The sequence below is a fragment of the Acromyrmex echinatior genome, chromosome 13 (assembly GCF_024713525.1).
Source record: "Acromyrmex echinatior isolate Ae372 chromosome 13, ASM2471352v2, whole genome shotgun sequence".
NCBI lineage: Eukaryota > Metazoa > Arthropoda > Insecta > Hymenoptera > Formicidae > Acromyrmex > Acromyrmex echinatior.
This window is the reverse complement of record NC_141864.1, coordinates 6,211,198-6,236,189: the sequence shown is the minus strand read 5'-3', so window position 1 is coordinate 6,236,189 and position 24,992 is coordinate 6,211,198. Positions and strand designations below refer to the sequence as shown.

The following is a 24,992-nucleotide window of genomic DNA, read 5'->3' as shown; positions in this document are numbered from 1 at the left end:
TAATTATTTAAATAGACGGTGATATATTAGAGAAATGAAATATCTTTAGCAAAATATACTCTTATAAACATTTACAAGAATGAATAACGTTTAAAAAAGAGTTGAGAATATGGTTTAAATCTGAGGAACAGTATGTTACAATTTAGCGTGAGCTTGAAAATTCGTGAAAGTAGTGAATATCACAGAGAATTTGTTTACATTAACATGACAAGATAGGGTAGCAACATATTTCTTCTACATAAATATATTATTCATACTGCAACAAAGTTAAAATAGTTAAAGGTTTTAAGTTTTAAGTTTTCATTTTTTTACAATCCGTTTTACATTCCGTTGATAACGTAATGAAGGCATCCATGTTTTTAAAATCTCGTGGAACGAAATCTCACTCGAAAAGATTGAAAATTCAGTCTATTTTGAAAAAAGAGTGAAAATACGGCTACTCTTATTCAAGAGTGGCAGATTTTCACTCTTTTTAGAGTGAGATTTACTCTTAAAATGAGATTCACTCTAAAGAAGAGTGTAACATTAGGATAGATGGAACCTCGCTCCAAAAAAGGGATTAAGATATCACTCCTTTAGAGTGAATCTCATTCCAAAAGAGTAAATAATAAAATCTCATTTTAAAAAGAATGAAAATCTGCCATTCTTGAGTAAGAGTGACCGTATTTTTACTCTTTTTTTAAGACAAGTTAAATTTTTAGTTTCTTCGAGTGAGATTTCACTCCACGAGATTTAGAAAGTGTATAATTAAATTTGTTATTATGTCATAAACCATATCTTATGATTTCTTTGTCGCAATAGTGTTTCTTTATTTGACATAGAGAAGGACAATAAGCTGGAAAATGAGATTATTTTCATGACACCGACTACAGATTCACGTTTCTACTTTACGAGTTGATTGTATATACGTGGTATTTTCCGGGACAGCTTATCGGGTGTTGCAAAGTGTTGCTAAACACTTGCTAAAAACAGAACTAAACAAAGAATAATAAAGATGCTAATGGTTGTGTTTATGAGAAAAAATGCATTATTACAGAAGTTGGAGTGCGTTGACTAGTTTTGCTTTGCAAATACCGCGCTGTTACATTTCGTTGCTGATAAAGTTGGCAACATTCCGCGCACAACACGTTTATTTCAGAATACATTTAGAGTTGATAAAAAGAGTTATTCAATTTTTTTATATAGTCTATATTTTAAGAGGAACTATTCTAAACGCGCCTTTAAAATATGATGAAAATTCCACCTTTTATATACATACGTAGCGCAATAACAAGCAGAACGAACGAACTGAAACTTAATCTTGTTTAAATGGATTGGATTCCCATCTATCTTCTACGTAGTCATTTTTTAGTTTTTCTAAATATTTTTCTTTGTGTAGCGCGTTTTAAAGATATTTCTGTTTTCTATGTAAGAGTGATATCCGAATGGATTTTGCATCTAGTATCTTGGCTAAATCATTGACGTAATTTTAAAAAATGTTGAATAATTGTTAGAAACGTTGAAAAGTTCTGTTGCACTGTTAAATCTATAGTGTCTAATACGAATCGCCACTGTTCCTACTAAATATATCTACACTGAGAAAAATGGTCTGCTTGGATTAAATAATAATTCTAATAGAAAATGGAATTAGAATTTTCTGATTAAGTTTATTAGAATTCTGGTTGAGATAACTAGAATTCTGATTAATATAATTATTCTGGTAAAAATAAGTAGATTTTACCAGAAATATTGTATCAATCAGAATTCTAATAAATTTAATCAGAAATTTATGATTCATTCATTTTCAACCAAAATTTTTTTCAGTCAATATTATTATTTTATACTAAAATGATTATTAAATTTGACACTATATCGTGTTAAATATAACCGTTGTTTTAGTATAATAGTATAATCGAGTAGAATTAGTGGCGACTCACATTAGGTTAAATTTTATAAATAAGAATGTGGAATGTTACTTAATTAAAGTTACTGCAAGGTGCAATTTTGTTCGTTTCTACTTAGCCAATTAAAGTTGAATAATTGTAAAATTATGGAGAATAATCTAAATTTCGTTGCTCGTCAATCACCGAAACCACGGAACTCATTATAGTTTATTTCCGTATCTTATATGTATTTAAATTATATTTCGAATCATCGTCTCTCATGTGGCTCGTTATACAGGAAATAACGTCATTTATATGCGATGTAATTCTATTGCTACCACACAACGAATTATATCACCCATCGGTATAACTTTACTAACCGCAAATATTGGATAATTTTGCTTGCCTAACTTTGTTTTATGTTCGGAGAGTAGGTTTGTCAATTAGCTGTTTAATAACGCAATTATTGATAAATTGTAAATTGTATCAGATTAAATGTGTAAATAAAATTACAATAAATAGTTTTAGACGAAGCACTTCATCTTTCTATTTACATTTCTTGTGGATAAACTTTTTCAGGATAAACAAAGGAAGTCTTACATTAGTATATGTGTACTGAATATTGCATAATATAAATAACAAGAAAATGAGAGAGATGATCAATATGTCGAATTGTCTTCTAGCAGGCGCATGGTTGATCGATTATACATTTATAAACGTGATTGATTGATTACATAAAATGTAATTAATCAACCGTACGCATCTGCCAGAGAGAAGGCAACTTGATATAATGACCAATAACATATTAGATTTTCTGTAATTTTTATTATACATAAAAAATTTTGGCATATTAAAGCATTAAAGTACTAAATTTTACAAATTTAGAAACTTTTGTGACTAACTCCCAGAGTATAATTTTAGCTTTAAACTTTTATATTTTGTATAATTTTAGCTCCGCTTAATTATCTTCATCATTCAAATATATAATTATATTTATCTCTCTCTCTTTTTATCAATCTTATCTTATTTTTGCTTTTACATATTCCTTTCTTCTTTTTTCTCAGTTTCTCTCTCTCTCTCCCTCTCTCTCTCTTTACTTTCTTGCTATATCTATAAATCTCTCCCTTTCTTTTTCTTCTTGTATTCTATTTTAGACTATATTCTTCCTATTTCTCGTTCTACATCTGAGCAGCCGCAACATCGTTACAACCTTCATAAAACTTTGTGGCCGTACGAAGTTTCTGTGAACTTCGAAATTTATTCGTACCGAGTTTATCGACATCGCGCGAGAGGATCGACAATCGTAAACGTTATTGCGCGGCAGCGGCCATTTGATTCAGCGACGCGACGTTGCGAGGAAAAGTGAATTGTTCAAGCCGATCAGCATCAAGCTCGAATGCGATTGATAAGATTTTAATAACAGCGCGATTTATACATCATAAAATAGATGTCGATAAGACGAAAAAATGGGATGTAGATGAATGATCTATCACTAAAATTTAATTTTCGGGAATATTGTTGTGAAATGAGATAAATAGAAATAAGTGTCTTATTTATTTTTAAGAAATACAAAGTTTTTATAGTTTTATGATATGGTAATTTTTCTGAATCGTGTTTTTCCTGTTACATTTTTGATAATTTTATATGTATATACACATTTTCGTATCTATATATCAAAGTTTTGAAAAATATTCTTTTATATTAATGATAGTAAATTTCTTACTTTTAATTCTATGAATAAATTTACTTTAGTAATTCGCTACAGCAGAACTTCAATTTCATGTTCAACTTTTACGATGTTTCATGGCGAAAAGTCGAAAATTTTACTGCAAAATGTACTCAGGATTAAGGTGTAAATCTATTCATTGCGTTAATAAATAAATTGAGTTAGAACTTTATACAATATTTTTTAGGTAGATTTACACTCATTTTTATTCATACCAATGATTATTCATGCGTATGAAAAATGCTCGCATGCTCAACGATATGACGCATAAGAAATACAATCCCTCGAGTAAACCGAAAAACTTTATCGTTGCACTTTTATTCTGTTTCGGGATGGTGTCTCACGATCATAAATATCCTTTCGTATATGTTACATGCGGGAAAAGGGCGCGAATATTTCACGGTACGAAACGTACGGATTTAAATGGTACCTGCATCTGTTGCTGAACAATGATCACTAAATCAATGAATATAACAAATATTTTTGCTGTTGTGTAGATTGAGCAGTTTGATCGATATTTGCTTTTGGACATTCAGAAAAGAAAAATATTATATGTATATAATTAACAATAAAAATATAAATAATTAATTTAACATAAAGTCTGTTTTTATAAATACATAAAGAATATTTAAAATTTATTTTAAAATCAACAGTAAATTTTATTAAAATCAATTTATTTGAACAAGCAAATAGGAAATGTCTACATATCTATAAACGTAGATAGAAAAATTATTTCTTTCTTTACATTTGTATACTTTTAAATATTACGAAGAAGCTTGCTACTAGGAGACATTGCAAAAAAGCTTGCAAATTTATAGTTTGTTTTCTGATTTTGTTTTATGAATTATGACTTAAAAATACTTTTGCACAAAGAATAATTTATATACAGTTGCATGTAATACGGATTACATGACTTATGCGTTTTCCGTTAAATATTTTAAAAGTAATACTTTCATAAAAAGGATATATGTCTGAATCCCTTATTTAATTTTTTCTGTCTTTATTTGATGACTAAACGTTCTTTAAACGTTAATAATTTTTATCAGAAAAATTAAGATAAAATTCTATTTATAAATTTAGAAATTATTTTTATTATTTTGTGCAGTTATAATATAGTTACAATATGCAATATAAATGTGTATAATATACAAAAGATTCACGGAATGCACACACATATATAAAATATATATTGAAATATATACATATCTATATGCTTAGAATATATATACGGCAAATAGATTAGAATGACATTTTAAAATTGATTATAAATTGTCTAAAATGAGCTTTAGAATGATAATTGGATTTCTATATACGTTACACAATAAATTTTATTCGATTGTTTGAGTGTTTAAATTAAGTTTTAAATAATTCTTTATTTAATTTGAAGTGGACTTTACCAAAATTTCATCTAAGAATTAGAAAGATATTTAATTCTGAATATTAAAAGTTATGAAGAGAGATGGGATACGATCAATCTTTTCTTAAGGAAAAGTCGACTCTAAATTGCTCAAAGAATTCATTGATGTAAAGAAGTGCAGAAAATTCGAGATAATTCATATAAACATGGCTAGTGATCCTCTCGATGTACCTAAGATATAAAACACTCTCCAAAAGTATACTCAATTATGAATTTCATTTATAAAACAGAAGATAGATTATTCTCTCTGATATTAAAATCAAGTTTTTTTCGTGAACTCTTTTCACGAAGTCGCATGCTGTTTTTATGATCTATCGTATAATCGTGCTCGAAATATCTGGAGCGTGCAACTTCACAAAAAATACCGCCTTTCAACCAGGACCAGGGCAATTAACCTGCCACGAGCAGCGAAGCAATCAACGTGCAAAGTAATCTAGCTCTCACGCAGCGCGCGAAATCCTTCGATATTTTTATTGCAAGCCTTTGATGCGATACTTTCTCAAATTGATCGTGTCACAGTGTAGAGGGAGAAATATGCCGAGAGGCTGAACTCATTCTGGCTCGAATTTATATCGCGCGAGTCCTCGACGCGACCTCAATCGCACGGAGTTTATTCGGTGAATGCGTCCAAGCGGGGAAAATGGTAATGGCTCGTTAAAAAATGAGCAACCGAATGTACCCGCACTCTTTAAAAGCGGCCAGTCATCGGCACGCTCTGCATTGTAAATGGCATCGCCACGACTCGACGCCGCGTCTAATAGGAAGCGAAACGTTATAAAAGGTGCGGCGCGTAAAAATCTGCGTGGTTATTACTCGCAACTTTTCCCTCAGTCGTGCAGACACCTGCATCGTAGATGCGACAGGTTAAAAGTCTCCGCGGCTTTTCGCTACCGCCGCAGAAAAGTTGATTATGAATCTAGTTGATCATTTGTTAATATTTCATTTTTGTACTGCGATTTTCATTTACACGTACCTACTTTAATTTCGTTACAAAGCGCAGTATGGTAAGAATACTAACTAACGTACTACGGTTTTCCACCGAGAAATATGATTCGTATCGATTTTTATTTGGAGACGATAGTTTATAAAATGCAGAAAAGATTACCAAATTATCTGATATTCTACGAAAATAAATAAAATATTGTATTAGATTTCTTTGTGCTCCAATTTTGTTTGCACATAGTTACTTTGCTACGAAATATACAATTTTACAATAGGAATACTATATAATTTTTTCCACCGAAAAGTACAATGTGTATTTATTTGGAAATAGCCATTTATAAAATATTGTGCAAAGCTGCAGGAAAGAGTATTTATGATTTATCAAATTGTATAATATACTCTGCCAAAAATGAATAAAATTCTATGAGACGTATGTATTACAAATTTTCACGTCAAATTCTAAAAAAGTGTTTATTTCCATTTATTGTAACTCGGTGTATACGGGTACATAAATGTGATGTATAAAACATGAAAATATGAACATATTCTATTCGCCCAGCGATTTGTAGCTATTGACCGAGAGATGCAAACTTTTATATTGGATTTTCGATGTGAAAAGCCTGAATCCGGTATCGTTGCTACACAGGACACTTGCATAATTCGAAATCGCACATACGACATAATTCCCCTGGAGACGCCCTCGGGATATATATTCTTAAGCTTAAAATATTTCTGTCCACATTTCCTCGAATTCAATCATTGGAGTTTCACATTTTGCCACTCCACTCGTATCTTCTTGTACAGTAATAGTCATACATTATATTTATCTCTACGTGTGCATGAATTGTAGATAATTCCTGTTTCAAACGAGAAGTTACAGCTGAATAATTAATAGATACTAGCTACGACAGCAACGTTTGGTTAACCACCGGCGTGTTAAGCTCTCCTTGTGTTCGTATCATGAGCGGTGACCTGAGTAAGCTGTAATTACAGTAACAGGACCGCATGGGAAGAAGGATATTATACGAAAACCCTTTATTATCGCGGTAATTCTTCCGCGATAGTTTTCTCTTAATTACGAATTCACGAGATTGAAACGCACGATTCTTTAACGCTATCGCGAACTCCTGCTAAAATCGTTTTCGTGCATGATTTATCTCGTGTTACCTCCGTAAACATGATTTCCGTGATTCCCCGACTATATAAATAAAACGATGTTGAGTGCGCCGGCGATAAACGTGAGCGAGCGATAATGTTGTTTCGGTTAAGTTACACTTTGTACACAATTTTGGGCGATACGATGGAATGGCGACACGCAGCAACGATGGAAAATTAAAGTTATAATTTGCGTTTGCAGAGTCGATACAGAATCCGTTTGTCATTGATGAAAAAAAAAAAGTAATGCGATTTACATCTCTCATTGTATTTTGACATTATCGTTTACGATTTCACGAATGTATCTAGGAAAATATCACGAACCGTTGCACGGCCATTTAACGATCGCGTGCAGTCAATTCCATTTTTCAGTCGTCTAACAAAATGGAAAAACAAAAAAAATTGTTCAGTACTACGGCTTTGCCAATTTTGACAGGTATATCGTTCCAAACAAGAGAGGTATGTTTTTTTTTCCCGTAACTGTTTGCAGAGTCAGGGAAGGTACATCAAGTTCACTTAAACCCTTTGATTCCGGATACATCGCCGAAATACTATTAGAAATATAACATAACTACTTCAAACATGAAATGTTAACAAAGAATATTATATCGAAAGAAATTTTTTTTTGCTTTTGCTTTAGATATTAGAGTCTTTATACAATTTATGGTCGCTTTAATTGTTGAAGAAAGCTATATTCATGCATAATATGTAAATTGTTCTCTACAGGACGAATACGTTGCTAGAAGCTATTTGAAATGAAACTCGTGGAACTTGAAGTCTCTTGGGAATTTCAGATCTCTCGGCTTATATTAATTATGAGGCCAATCAGCTATAATATATATATGTATACTTCCATAATTTATATATGCCTTCAGAAACGAATCGATTGTGGATTTAAACTTTTAAAAATCGTTTTATATAATGTATTCTTGGTAACAAAAAGTCTGCGAATTATGCATGTTTTATTTCATAATAATGTTTGAAATAATGTTAAATCAGAAACAATCGGGTTTTTTTATATTTATCGAATATTGAATATACAACGTACTCAATTATAATATTGTTCTTTTTCAAATAAAATAATATCTTGTTTAATTGTGATTTGATACAAATGCAATAAATATACAATATATGTGTAAAATAAAATTTTTTGCTATAATTGTTTTAAAAAATATTGTATATCAATTTGGATTTTATTTGCTATATATAATATTACAATAATTTTTCATTTTTGTAGAGATAATTTTCTCACACATTTTAAAGTGCGGACAGGAATTAGAAGTTATCATAACATAGTTTGTATGCATAATTAACATACAAAATTAGGATGTGAAATTTCATGTATGAAACTACGATTTCTGCGAAAAGTAGACTGCGGCGAAAGTTTTAAGCTTTTCCGTATTGATAATCTTTTTTTACATATATCTGTGCGGCATAAATTATAATATAATATTTGCCATGTGTTTAATACTATTATACTCCGTGTTAAACAGTTTTTATCATGAAATTTTACATGTTTAACCCTTCGTGATCACCAGGGGAATCCAAAAAGGTGCGAAGTTTTATATTTCTAGATCTTTTTTTAAAACGAGACTTGAACTGAGACGACTTTTAAAATATCCTTTTTGGATCTTTAACCGCATATTCCTTGGACGTCAGCCTTTGCATTTTTTCAAAAATGTTAAAATTAAAAATTTTAAGAACCACTGCATTTCCATATTCTGCAATGTTTAAAATATGTTCAGTAATTTTTGTGGTTTTAAAGGACAAAAGCTTTAAATACGGCAATCAATAAAATATTGGGGTCATTTTGTCCCCTGTGACCAACATAAAACTCTCAGGAGATGTGACACAAAGAAACTTGTGTTTCAGAAAGAAAGAAAAGACTTTAATCGATATTACTGCAATTAAAATTAGTCATGTATAAATTATTAGATCTTTGTAGAATCTTCAAAGAAGTTTGAAGCAGCAAGCAAGCAGTATGAAGGCGTTATACTTTCGTTTGATCGCAGAACCTGCGTTGTGACTGCCAATGAAACCTGTATAACCTTCTTTGCGCAACCTGCTCTTTATTCTATGTCGAAGTTTTCGTAATTTTTATTGTAGTTGCCTTCCATTTTTCTTGACGACAAAAATTTAGACTATACGGAGGATCTGGAAAGAGGACGCTTTTAAGAGCATCTAGCGAAGTTTGCCCTTTAAAAGGAACGTTCCACTTTATGTTTTCTTAAGTTGGTTACAGTTCGAGAGAAAAATCATTCTTCATAAAATTGATTATGTATTATGGATGTCGCAAAAATCTGAATTTCTTGAATTTTTTCTGGAATGAAATCTATGAAAACTTATCCTTGTTTAAATTGGAAAGTAGATTTTTACATTATATGAAATATTAGAAAATTTTTTAAAGAAATATTTTTGGATTAAATTTTTGTTTTTATTTGTAATGTAAGGATGTCAGATAAAAAAAACAGATTTATTCTTATTATAGTCTATTAAAATGCGCACGTTCCTTAATAAATATCTTTGTATTCAAATCTTTGTTATCCAAAAATCGATTCAGTGTGGTTATTGAAATCTTTATTAAAATCTTTTATCTGATTCGTATAAAAAGTCCTCTTGGGATAAGCAGTTCACTTTTCTCAAAGTTGTTCAGGACTCTCGGCGGAGTCTTTTGATGATTCTCTTTCTTTCATTTCCTTGCCACTATTTTCCATTTTTTAACGATTCTTCTTAGTACTATCCCGCTTTGCTAATATCTTTTTCCACTATCATACTCACGCACTTACAATCGTATTTCGCATAAGTGTGCTGGTGTGAGTAATCCATTTGTGTGTGCTGTGAATTCTTAAGCTGGAAATTTTACTGCAACGTTTTTGCGGTCGCAAAGGGTCGTCGCCATTTAACATCCTCTTAGCAAGGATTCCACTGTGAGATATAAAACTTGAACGTCGCTGGGACTTTGTCGGTCTCCGTGCGCGGTGGTATCGTGTTGATAATAATTTGGTTACCGCAGTTATATAGCTGTAACCTAGTTCGCAACATTTATAGTTCGTAATATTCACAAAAGCTCGATAAAGCTATTTAAATAGGATTTTATGTATCGTTATTGCATAGATATCCGAATATCAAGAAAATACATTTACGCATACGAAGGATTATGCAGTTGATAGTATGATTGCACGAGTATTGCGTTTTACGTCGATTTTAGCGATAAAACACATAAATCTCTAAACGTTTTAATTATTATAAAATTTAAACTTTTTTAAACTTTTTGAAGGTAGCTTAAAAATATAAATATACAATAAAGGAGCATATAGCCATAGCTCAAAAACATTATTAGAGATAAATTTAATGTATTTCCAAATTATATGTTAACACATATAATTTGTAAATATTTCGGTCAATATTTGATCATCATCAATACAACGCATAGATGTTATATTAAATTGAAAATGGATGTCTTCTTTCTAAGTGTATCATTGTTTCGATGTTGATATCCCGTTCATTGCGAATTAATATTTGATTATTATACAATATAATAATTTCGTCTTTGTATATAATTGTTGAGATATAATCTTATTAGACCGTTGTCTATTATAAAATTGTTTGTATAACAAGATTTATTTTGCAATTAATATTGAAATGAAAGAGTCTAATATCTTGAAATATATAAAACTATTCTAATTATTTATAATTTGTTTTATATGCTGTACACTTCTTTTTATTTTAAAAAGTCTTGTGGATATTATTAGTAATTCTTACACACGAATCCTACACATTTCTTTTTTTTAATTATTTAAAAGCTAGATAATCAGTTATAACATTTATATCGAGAGGGTAACCATTAGCTGAAATATTGTTCCGCCGATTATATGATTTCATTTGATTTTATATAATTTTATCTGATTAAATAATTTTACAAATAATTTTTTTCACTATGAAGTTTTTTGATAAAATGTACGTATTTAATATTATACAATAATTTCTCGTGGTTGCATTTATAATTCTCGGATTATACATAGAGATTTTATACGAATTTTTATAATTAAAAATATGTTTCCGTATATTTTGATTTCGAGGACTCTACACGATTAAGTGATTATCTTCTCGATTTATATACAATTTTTTTAAGTACATAACCTTATGAATATTTTTTGAAGATGTTAAGTATATGTAAGAATTGTTTAATAATTTTTGTGTGCTTATAAAAGTAATTCAGAACACAAAAATTAATTCAAGATATGAGCGATCCATCGCGAGTAGTAAAGGACTAAATCGTCATATATACTAATGGTTAAATAATATTTACCAATTCTTGAATGTATTAATTAAAAATATGTTTCTGTATGTTTCATTTTATTTGCAAAATACACTTGTAAGTTATTGTAGCAATGTTCAATGATTGTGGTGGAAATTAATTTGAAACATGATTCATCGTGCGTATTAAAGAGTTAAATAATATTTGCCAATTATTAATTAAAAATATATTCCGTATATTTTGAGTTGTTCGCAAAATACAATCGCGAGCTATTGTAGGAACGTTCAATGATTGTGGTTGATATACTGTAGATTAACAAACTTTACGTAATAAAACGTAAAAGTTATTAAGTGATTTTATTAACACGGGGAAAAGAGTATTCTTTTGCACTGATTGCCAATTGTTCTTTAATTGACTCGGTAATTAACGACAACTCATTGTTAGAATGACATTTATGTTGCATGAAATATTAATAATCAAACTTTGTGATAAAGTTAAAAAATTAAAAATTACTTTCACGTCGTTCAATGGAGATGTGCAAACGCGAACTCATGTTCGATCAAATGCATAGAAATGTTGCGTGCCGTGTGATTTCTATTTTGCTGAGTACATCTTAATCATGTTCTCATCTCGTCCAACGCGAGATCATTTCTCACGGAAAATCCCTCGGACTTTGCGATGCGCCGATTAACGATACGCTACAAAAATCAGCGAAGGTTCGGAGTCGACGAATAAAACATTTGTGAATAAAGCTCGATCTACATAAGATGTAGAACGCAGGTCATAGGTCGTAAAACTGGAAATTAATCTAATGTATTTTAATTATAATATGATTGTTGGACGCAGGACGCAGAAAATTAAATAAACTTCAACTTTCGCGTCCTGCGTCTTGCGTAGATCGGGCTTAATGCGTCTCGCGTATTTTCGTGCTGCGGGCTGTCGACGTCGCGTTGTAGGGTTTGAATTTTCCATGAATTAGCTGGAATAGTAACTGTACGAGAATTTCTGCTTCTTCGTGTACTGGTTAAATTCCAGATGGGTTAGTTCAACGCAAAGTGCACTTGTGCTGTTTTCTCGTGCTTCTCCGGTAAAGTGTTAGATAAACGGACAGATAAGAGTTTTATTCAAAATCTTCAAGCATTCTTAAGATTATATGAAGAATTGAAGAAACAATATGGATGAACACTGTAACCACTCATGCGAAACTGAAAAATAATCTGGAAAATGATTTTGTTCGTACGATGTACAGTGCCATATTGGCATTAGAGACTAATCTAGGCTATGTGTAGGAGCGGCAAGCTCCGTTATTTGTTGTGTTGGTTTATGATTCATATTAGAACGGATCAACTTGTCCATAGGTTAGAAGAAGCGGCATTTTTTGAAAATAAGTTTTAAAAAAAATAACCATTTTTTGCCACGCGAATGATTAAGAAAATTTTCCATCGATTACTAAAAGTTTGTTCGCGTCGTATGTTCTAATATGCTCCTATTATAGTTCCTACTCGACATTATAGTTTCTTTTCAACAAGCGCATTGGGTAAAAAAAATGTGTATATAAAATGAACACAAAATGTTAACAATATATGGGCTTCAGCACACAGATGGTCGTAACTGAATAGTGAAATGTGAGTCATAGTTGTAGGTGTCAACGCACAATGTGTTATGTCTGTTTTACAATAGAATCGTAAGCGGTAAGTCGTAAGAAATTAACCAATCATAGTCGATTATTCTTCTCACACTTAACTGTGATTGGTCAATTTCTTACTAATAATTTGTGACCTTATTATAAAACAGGTATTAGAACTGCCGCAGATAATATTTCTGTAACAGTAATTTTAAGATTTGAACTTAAGCCGATGAGCGAATCAGGACACTGCTTTAGATCTACGTACTCTAATGGAAATAGAAAAAAATAGCAGTAAAACTATTCATAAGACGAATTTCAACTGGTTGAAATTTGCGATGTTATGGATAAGTTTACTGTTTTATTTCCATTTCCTGGGGCAGAAATCTTTACCAGGCCCTGACGATGTATGATTCATTGCATTATAGGATTATAGGAGGACAACATTCTGTAGTCCTCGTATTCTATTCCAACATGATTATTGTTTTCGCAAATCCGTTATTTGTTGTGATGGTTTATGATTCATATTAGAACGGTTCAACTTGTCCATTATCGAGTCGTAATCGGGAATAGCTATGAGAATCGGAGAAACCACAACCGCATAGATTCGTTTGCCGCAGTTTCAGAGAAACTGCCATTTTCGGTAAACCCTATTGCTTCCGGCAATATCGTTGCTGAGCTTCAAACGAAATCATTTAACCTTAAAACTTGTTTGACACGCGACTCCACTTAAGATGCTACAAGTTTTATTCTTTGGATAAAACACATAAAATGGGTATAAATTTTGCAAAATTTCTTTAGAATTTCTTGTTAATTACTTTAATCCACTCACATTCTTTTATATTAATTGGCTAAAATATTCACTACACTGAAAGATACTAAAGATTTTAAGTTATTTTAAAAACTTAAGTCAAGCAACCATTAATTCTTAATGTATAATTTTTTTTCTTTTTGATTTAAGATAATTATAAGATAACGCACAAAATGTCAGTCTATTTATTTGTTTACCTTTCAGATAATTTTACACTTTGATAATTAATTCTATAACTAGTATCAATTTTGTTAAAAATAAATGTGTCATATATAAATCGAATAATATGACATTTTGTACGCCACCCTGTACATTAAAACATAATTAGCAAAATTGAAAAATGTGTTATTTATTTTTTAATAGTTTTTTCTTCAATGAGAAATTAGGGTTAAGGGTAAGATTATTTACCAGATATTAAGATGCAATTTACTCGTGATTTCTGCTCATTTTTACTGATTGAAAAGAAAATGCGATGAAAAAAGAAATTTGTTTGAAAGAGAAATAAGCTTTCCATGTTATTAAACATTTCGTGCTTCATTGTTCATTTAATAATTAAAAAAGGAAATAAGTAGAACCTAGAATTGTTCTTTTAAATCCTATTATTATCTTTAATGATACTCTTAAATGAATACATTAAATATGATTAGTAAATTAAATAGATATATTCTTAAATAGAGATATATTAGAATATTTTACTTTATATTCTCTACGTAATACTTTTAAAGTTTTATGAACAATCTTTTGCACTAAAAGTACAGTACAATCAAAATTACATTATGAGTTAATTTTATAGTAATTATAAAATAAATAATAAAATTCATGTATTAATTTTCAACGATTACAGTCGAATTGTATTATTACGTGATTTCAATATAGTTATAGATATTTATATGTTTTTAATAAACAATTATAACATGTAGGCTATTTCGCGAAAAAAGCCAAATTTGTTTTAAATGAAAAATTAACTTTATCATGTTTCTATGAAATAAAAATAATTGTGCTAGAGGATTAAAGAGATATATATAGTTTAGCAAAAAAGAAAGAGAGAAATAGATAAATAGATATAGAGAGTTTATTATTGTTCTAGAGTTGCCCTCTAAAAATAAGCAAATTAAAACAAATAATATAGAGAACAGAAAAAATTTACAAATTAAAAAAAAATTAGTTACAAAGAAAAGCAATGAATTTAACAAAAATAGAATAATATAAAATAAAAAAATAAAATACAAAATATGATAAGTAAAAAAGAGAGAAAGAGAAAAAGAGAAATGGAAAATCAGACAGTCATCATCTCGAATATAATTTCAGTGTACGTAACGAGAATAGAACGATTTTGCGCATACAAACTGTTGACCTGCCTTTCCTGAAACCCGAATCCCGTTACATATGACCTACGGCGATGTTTTATTTTGCAATTGTACCGATCCGATTACATCGCTCGCGCGTGATATATATCGAGCCTGTTTGTTTGCAGAGAGGGAAGTCTGGTATGAAACGGCAACGCGGGCGATCGAGACGCGGATCAGGGAGGCAGCGAGCACCAGCGTCAGCGGCACGACGCCGCCGACCGGGATGGCACGTGGTGTCGTCCTCTTCGTCGGCGACGGCATGGGGATGAGTACCCTCACAGCGGCGAGGATTCTCGCAGGTCAGCGTCACGGAAACCCGGGTGAAGAGACGCAACTCGCGTGGGAGAGCTTCCCAGCAGTAGCGTTGGCGCGGGTGAGTACGAGAAAACGCAGATCGCTTTTCATCTTGTTCCTCCTTTTTGTTTTTCTTGGAAATGCGGCACGTAAAACCGTTGCTTTACGTGCATCAAATTTGTTGCGGTAAACTGTCCGAAGTAGGAGCATGCAAATCGTTAAAGTGGTGCACGTAAGACTGACGATTTACGTGTTGCGCTGAGTTCACGATAAATTGGAAATTGACAAATGTCTTTCAACACAAACAAAAAATGACGTTTTGTAAGATGAATTTTACTGATAAAATTCAAATTTCTGGTATGCACAACAGTTGCAAGTCGAATGCGATAGTCAAACATGTATACGAACAAAAAATTCTTTTTTTTTTTTATTAAAGCTACGCTTTGTTTTATTATATTTATAAATATTATTTATATTTTTTGTTATATCTCTTAATATTTCGTGTTTTTATTTCATTTTTGAGAATTTTGTGTGTAAATAATCAATAACGAGTATATTACTCTAGTTCGCTCGGATATTTGATGTCTTGTTGAATATAACCCCTCTTGTTTACTTGGCAAATTCCTCGGCAAAGTTAAATTTTTCTTTGGCGAAAATTGGATCGGATATTATTTCCCAGAATTCAATTTTTCGCATGAAATAGTTCAAAAACTATGCATAAAATGAAAATTCTATATTGAGATAAAGTACACGGAAAATGAGATGAAAATGATATTTTGTCATTTATTTACGATTATTATCCAATGAGAATTAAACTTTAATTTCCAATATCGTTTTTAATTAACAAAACCTGCTACTTCTCTCTCTCTCTCTCTCTCTCTCCTCTCTTCCTAGAAATATCTTTTTAAATTAGATTTTTATGATCAAAAGTGATTACGATACATATGCCTACACGATTTATGCAGATTATACCGCTGAGAGCTATCATGTACATAAGTGTTTTTTTTATCGGAACACGGATAATCTCGAGAATTGCTGATGCTCGTATATAGGCACAAAGGAAAAATCCAATGTGCTGAATTCACTTCGTTAAGGCGGTAGGATATTTGCATGCAAATTTAATCGAAACGTGTGTGCACATGCTTCTACGTAGAAAGATCATAGATCGTTTATTCGTATTTTAATTAAAATCACGTTAAACATCGTGTGTCTGATTTTCTTTTGTTTGTTGCGGATATTTTCCACAATCCGCACTGCAAACAAAAGTATTCGTATATTAATATCTGCCTCGTACTTAATTAATGTGGTTAATATGAAATCTGTTAATATTGTTTTTATTTTGTCAATGTTCGTTAAAACTATTCGTTTTATTTTTGCATCTGTTAATATACGTGAAGGTTTTTTCATTTTTTGAAAAGTCAGATTAAAGGGAAATATTTAAAAAATATATATAAATCAATATAAATGTAACAATAATGCGTAGTGTTTTAATATAAATTAATAATTTTTATTTATATACATGTTCGACCATCGATCGTTAGAAATAATAAATTAAATATCTAATAATCGGCATTTTCTTTCATTTTCTCTAATGAAGTTGGCAGATAGAAAAAAATTTTTCCGAAGACTTCTCGGGATTGAGAAAACCATTATTGTTTGAAAATTTATTTATCATTGGTACTCCCTCATTATAACAGAATTGAAAATTTATAACAGATTTTCTGTCTGTCGGTTTTCATAATATTAATTTATTACTTTCGCAAAGCGAAGATTGCCTGAAAATAAACACTCGAATATTTTCTTTGATCTTCTAACAAGTGAAGACTGAACAGAAATAAAGAATAAGTATTGTCGCGAAACGAATTTGCCGAATGTACTTATTATTCTAGAAAAATTCGTTATACTAACAATAAGAAATTTTAATTCATTAAAATCAAGAAAAAAATAATTTACTTTTGAGATTTTATGCAACAGAAATGTAATACGTTATCTTTCATAATAGAATGTATAATCTTTTTCTAGATTTCAAAAATATTTTCTCAAATTTATCGTGTTTAAATAAAAATATACTGATTTACTTTACACTATTTTAATGATAAAGTAGAATATTATTTGAGCTAATACAGTTTCAAGAATTTAAATTTTTCTAATGAAATGTTTGTATAAGATAAGTTAAGGAAAAAAAATCTCTTTTATATATAGTCTCTAATTTTAACTGAATTTTATCTTAACAGGAATTTAATTTTTCAAGATTTATTCATTAAAATGTTCTGCTTCAAGAATAAAATGCATTTCTTAAGAAATTTCCATTAAAAGATTAACTTTAAATATATCACGCGCACACACACACATCCACAGATTATTCGACTGAAAAAATATCGAATAATATTTCCATGCTATGAGTATGTGTTATACAATATAGATTACACGATATAAAAAATAAAACAAAAGACTAAGTATGTAGAATATTTGTTAAATAATATGTTATTTGACAATTAATAATATTATTAATAGAAATGCATTTTTGTGCCATTATCATTAAATGTCTATCTTATGATTTTTACGATTTTGTTCTAATTTTTATTTCTCATTTAAACGAAAAGTCAAAGTTTTAAGATTGTTTTAAGAAAAATAATAATAATTGTACTTAAAAATAATATTAGAAATATTAGAAATATTAAAAATATTATAATATATTAAAAATAATAATTATACATATATGATGTAACTATTCGAATATATAATTGTTACTATAATATATAATTGTTATTATATCGCTTTCAGATCTCTCTCTCTCTCTCTCTTTTCTTATATCGTATTATACATAACATAATACGTAGAATAGTTTTGAAAAATGTATATCCGAGATCAAGATACATTTTCTAAACTTGAAATTATCCCTGACGTGTTACAAGTGATCTGTTGTCGAAACTTGTTTTCTGTAGAGGAATTCAACATCCATCACGTATGAAATCGGTGTTTGTGCACAAATGTGGCCGTATACATGTTACACACATGTTGCTGTGTATCTTTCTGTTTTCCATGTACTGTGTCGGGCGTGGTTTCTTCATATTTTTCGTTCTAAGAGGCGTATTCCGAAACTATCGAGAAGTCATGGAGCACGAAACTTCTCCGTAAAGTCCCAAAAGGATTTTGACACTCTAACTGTGCATTGATTACAGACATGCTTATAACCTGGTTGATATAATCTGTTCTCTTGAACAGAAGTTGAAAGCGAGCGGAGCTTTTGAATTTATAGGACTTTCAGAGAATGTAAAGATGCACACATATGACGTTCAAACTTTACCGAAAATTTTCTTTTATAATTTAACTGGGTCATCTCTCCACTTTCTTACGACGAAAAGTGCCTCGAGACGTTATATAAACTTTTGTACTTTCGCGCCCTCTTCAAAATTTACGTTTTTTTAACAGTAAGTTAATTTGCACAAATATCGATTTTGCCGTTATTTGCATTATCCCTCGATGGTGGGGAGTAAATATTATCTCTGTGAATTGAAACGCGTTTGCGGTCCCATGACGTGCAGAACCTTTTCTTCACCTCGTAATTTTTCTTGTTCTTTGTCAAGTAATATTATTGTTTCTCGTTCCTCTCTCCAGCCGTTTCTAGCACTCTTATCCCTCGGTGATGCACCTGGAAAGCGTTGTTGGTTGGGAACAAAGTTTCTCGAATAGTCTCCTGGGAACTCCCTTAAAAGACTAGACTAGTGTTGATAGGAGACTTGTTTATTTTCATTGCAAGCAAGACAGCGTATACGACAATCTCTAAACGAAAACACAGTACAAACTGCATACCTAAATATGGATTTTAGTGCCATGTCTAACTTGATAATAACTTGGCCATTATACTCACTGTAAATTTGTATAACATGGTATAAAATTTTATTTATCTTTAGAAATATATATATGTATATGCATATATCATTTTCTAGATTATAATACAAATATTGATTTAACTCTAAAATTATAAACTAATTTGATGCATGTCGATAGTTTATGATTCTGGAGTTAATAAAAAATGCTCTAATAAGTCGATTCTTTGTTTATATAATTTTAGTTAAAAAATTACTATATTTAAACCTGTCTACCTGAGAAGACTGTCCTCGAAATTTTAATTATTAATAACTTTTTAAGAAATGAAGAATACAAAGAATACAAAGAATACAAACAAAAAATTGACTTGTTTCGGAATATACAAACGAAAATCTATTTATTGAGACTAATTAAATCTAATTTGTTTGTGATTGGGGGAAGCTAGTGTGAAATTAGTCTCCTAAAACCTGTTTTTTTAGTAACTTTTTTACCAGAAGTGTGCAAACGAAAATTCAAAATATATACATGTATGTGTAAATGATGAGCAATCGAATAAGCTATAGAAAGTTAATTTTTTCAAAAATTGGGGGTGCTAATTTTATACGAGTTTCCTTATTTGGATCCTTAGAATTTACAAATTGACTATTAGAATTTTCACCTATTGACTGTGTGGGAAGAGGAATCAGAACTTTTTATTTCTCTGTCTAATTTCTGCTTGTGCATTGAAAAGGATTCAAGAGAATTGTTGTTGTCGAAACGTTTGCTGTCTGATTTGTTTGTATTTATCTTGTGAATTTTATGTGATGTTAACGTATATATAATTTCGGCATTAATAACTGCTATGGTTTCTATGAGCAATTAAATTTATTTTATTAAAATATATTTTACACTAGTCGTGAAATTAACGTTTTATTTTTTAATGTCTATCGCATGTAATCATGATATGTGATAGATTGTTAACTTTAAGCATTACCCGATTATCAAATTACATGACACCTGTACAATTGGGTATACACCTCGGTAGTGCGCCGCGCATCATCGGTCTAACAATTTATTGTCGAAACACGTAGCTTGTGACATTTATCAGGATAATAATTAATTGAGGGTTATGCAAGGGTGGGCTCGGATAACTAATGGCTAAGTCATCTTGGCGTATTGAACCGACATCGATCACTCACGTATTTGCTATCTCTTCGAAACTCCTGCAAAATATAAATTAGAATTTTGCTGTTTTTTAGAAATCCTTGTAGGTAATCTGCCATGAGTAGGATAAATTTTTCTCGATTTTTCTCGATCGCACGTGAATTATTTGCAAGGTTGCGGACTGCACGATGATTTTTAGAACATTTTATAGCATAAATTGGGAAATATTAAATCTTTACGATTCTTTTTTTCGATACAATATATTGCGAACATGAAATTTTAATTTTTTGCATTTTTTTAAAACTTTTTAAGTACCAATAATTTTGAAATACGTACTTGTAAATTCTGTTACATTCGATAATTTTTAAATTTTTATTCTATTTCATGCCGTTTATAAAATCAATTTAATTATTTTTTTCTCAATATATGTGTAAAAATTTGACACCGAGAGAAATAAAATATTTAGCGCGAGAGACGTCTTTTAATAGTATAGATATGATTAAGACGAAAAAAGTCAAGATAAAGAAATAAGAAATCAGATGAAGAAAATCATATTAAATGTTTTATTAAAACATTATATCTAATTAATCAATCAATTTGCAATTTTCACGGTTTGTTTATAAAATATCAATCATCAATTTAGGACATCGGTAATTAAATGAAGAAAATTATATTAAATATTTTATTAAAGCTTTGTAATTAATAGTTGAAATTATTAAGACTTGTAAATAATCTTCATTAATGCACAGTAAATTAACATCAAAAAATCCCAAAAACCAGGGCGAATGAGAGTCAATGTAGTTAATACGCAAGATGTAATCTTAAATCTTTATTCTAAAAAATAATACGTTTCACTTTGGAACCATTCTCAGTAATACAATTTCAAAATATAACTCCCTTCATGTCCAAGGAAAAAAATCACCATCAGATTAACAGTAAATTAAATATATAAGACGATATTAGGCTGCTGCAGATTAATGTTTTGTATAGTATGCGAATAAGCAAGTTACGCGAATGTAGGACAGCGATACGTGTCGAATGGCCAGTGAATAATTACGCGTTCTGACAATGAATCCTTCTTATGCCATACATGCGCATACGCGCCTCAGTGCTAATGAACACAGAAAGTGACATGACGAAACTGGGTTACAACAGTAATGATGCTTCTTCATGGAAAGAGAAATATTAGGAAAATAATATTATTAAAGACATGTAAATTACTCAAATCACCGCGACATAAAGGTCTGTACAGATTTTCGCGGGTATACGTTGATTAAGTTCTTTCTCCGTGCTTTGAATATCACGCGCTGTTAAATTTTTGAATTCTCTTTTTTCAACACCGAGTGTGACCGCGGGGAGAGATACAAAGAGTCGGACGTTGAGTCAAAGCGGAAGCCGGAATGGCAAGCTTCTGTTCTCTTCTTCCTCTTCCCCCCCCCTCCCCAGTTCTGCAAACATAAAAATAATTCCACACTCGAAACGCCCTGTTCGCTGACACGTTTCTCATCGCAAATTGCGTCAATTTAATCGAGGCACGGTCCGCTAAATATCGGATAAATTGCGCAAAATTTACAATCGCGCAATCATTTTGCATCGCTTTACCATAAAGTTTTCCCTTGACACATATCCGAATAATACATTTAGGAGAAAGCTCTTTCAAACGTTTAATGTAGAGATATATTTTAAAGTGCGGGCAATTTATTTAAAACAATGGAAAACGTAGATATTAAATTTGGTTTTGTGATATGAAAATACAGAAAGAACATGTATGTATCTGGGAAATAAATGTTAAATTTTATTACCTTTGTAATTCTAATTTTTTAATAATAGAAATTGATCTAATGATTTATTTATTTAGCAATAACGTCCAATAAATATCTATAATTTGAAATATCTATAAAATCAATAAATATCTATAATCTAATAAAGGTAATTATAATATCTATAATTTGATAAGGAATGTTTTAGAAACATTACTGCATTTATTCTATATGTGTATCTTGAACAACATGAAAGATTAAGATTGTTAAAATGAAATTTCTAAATTAAAAAGGGACTTAGTAATACAATTTGTAACTTGAGAAAGAGCTAAGAAAGCTCTGGAAAGTAACTTATCGAATATTACAAAGTCTTTTGCCTTTCTTAGCCTTAGGGCTTTCTCATATTTTGCAGACGCAATAATTTCTGTTCGTAATATAGAATATAACCTAAGAATATTAATTTTCTTAACAAATAATTGATGAATTTGAAAATTATACACGTTTCTCTCTTCGATTTAGTCAATGTCTCTCTCTCTCTTTCTCTACCTCTCTATCTCTTTCTCTATGTCTTTCTATTTTAGAGTATTATTCATACTGGGTTAATCTCGATATAAGTAGAAACACGATAAATCTGACGAGTTGACGCTTCTAACGCGATGGAGCGTATCGCAGTGATTTTCTCTTCCTGTCTGCGTATATGCATAACACGTTCCGTGCATATTGCGATTCCGTGAGATGTTTCCATCCAACGACCGCGATCTCCCCGGACGGCCGAAAAGCGAAAATACATTGTAACAAACGACTCGTTTCCGGCGATCGAGGCGGGCACGTATCGTAAACAAATGAAGGGCCGGGGACAAACTAATGAAACTTGCAAATCGATCACGTAGCAAGAACCAACGAGAAATTCGCAGTTTGATGGCGTTACGGATACAATGCACGTTATGAAATAATAATCCGCCCTCGAATCGTCGAAACAAATTAGTTGTAATATTTCACGCGAAGAAAATACGATTAAATGTGGTAACTCTGAATTTACGTCTCAAACAGACAAAATGCATCGACACGTATTACGTCCATATCGACAATATCATATTTTAACGCAATATGCAATCAAATTGTGGTAGAACACAATTTACACATGTCTAATGTAAACTTGCGCTTGCAGCAATTTACTGACAGCGAGAATATCTGCTTATTGAATGTTGAGATATATGAATGATATTATATTGATGTATAATGATTCCGATTGACAATGATAAAGAATTCAATGATACGAATTTTACTTTTTCGCTAGGTCAGGAAGGCAAAAAACATTATTGAAAATATTTACATTCCAGCATTATTTTTTTAAATAAATTTTTATAAAAAGTTATATAATTTATAATTATAAATTTCTAGTGATACAATCGTTATAATTTGTGTAATATTTTTCTTCTTTAGCTTGAATTCTTTTTAATGAATATGCAAAGTTCGAGTTAATGATATTTTTATGCAACGTTAACTCACATTTTAAGCTCGTAAAATACATAAAGTTGTTATGCTTCATACAAAATGAATCATTATGAAAATTTTTTTCCTGGACGTGAATGCAACATTTTTATTACTTGCTTCAATGAATATTTATTTGCGGGTAGCTGTATACTGAATAAATAGAACTTTGTCTCATAATATTATATTTCTTTGCAACAATATGTATTATTTAAGCTTATTAACATATTTAATATCCAATCTCTAAATGTTTTATATCTTTTTTTTAGTTTATCTGTAATCTAAAATTATAACTGAATGAAGCAAACATGAAGTTAAAATTAGAAAATTAAAATATTTAATGTGAAACTATAAATATGTCAGAAAAAGTAAATCTTTAATGTCTTATCATCACATCTAATTTATATTACTTGTCATATTTTTTGGGCAAATTTTTAATAATTAAAATACAACCATTTTTACGATCAAATTATGTTTTGCGAAACTGTATATTACTAATGCTTATTCAATTTTACGATTGTTTAAACTGTCTATTATTTTCGTGTCGGTGTCAGTTGAGCGTTACATCAAGCGTAGTACACGTCTATTGAAACAGATAGTATAACAGATAGCTGTAACGTTGCAATATCACTCTCATGAATCATACTGGAATGTTTCGCGCATATTCCTGGCTGTCCCGTAATGCTTAAGATAGATTTATATGAGGCATCCCGCAACTATTATACAATATTTTAACAGTATATTCTAAAGATTAATGAAACCGAAAATTCTCATACAATAATGCTGAGATTGCAATAGTTTCCGAATTATAAGCGAAAGTTGGCTAAGAATGTAGCCTCCACATCTCTTATACTCGCGCACACTCTTACTTATTATTTGTTATTGGTTTTTACTTCAATTTCGTGATCCAGTTTAGATAACATTAATTTTTATTATTTAAATAATTCTGTCTTTTGGTTTCTTTATGCGTAGGTACTGTACATCATAGAAAAAGATTTAAAAAATATTATGACCTCAATATTTTTGTATAAGAATTTTTGACTACATTTCATTTTTTGATTACATATCATAATATGTTATTGAAATATTTCAGAAATGTATTGAATATATTCTTTAATGATACATACATATCTAATAATAAGTGATGTTATATATTATATAATATAGTGAGAGTATTGCACAAACATTAATGCTATCTTTTTAATTTTATATATGTACATATAACACTGATTACTATAATATTGTGGCAAAAACACAATTTTCTAGAAATAGTAGTTACATTTAATATTTTTTTTCTTAAGAACAAAACGCGTTATATTAATATTGCGT

At 30.3% G+C, this 24,992-nt stretch overlaps 1 protein-coding gene across 1 annotated transcript in view; it reads left to right on the top strand.

Moving 5' to 3' along the window:
- The window catches only part of LOC105150895 (alkaline phosphatase), a 222,590-nt gene that overhangs the window by 14,819 nt on the left and 182,779 nt on the right, over positions 1-24,992 (top strand). Inside the window, exon 2 of the mRNA XM_011064273.2 lies at positions 15,270-15,517. Within this exon, the coding sequence (XP_011062575.1) occupies positions 15,270-15,517 (248 nt within the window). The remainder of the gene's footprint in view (positions 1-15,269; positions 15,518-24,992) is intronic.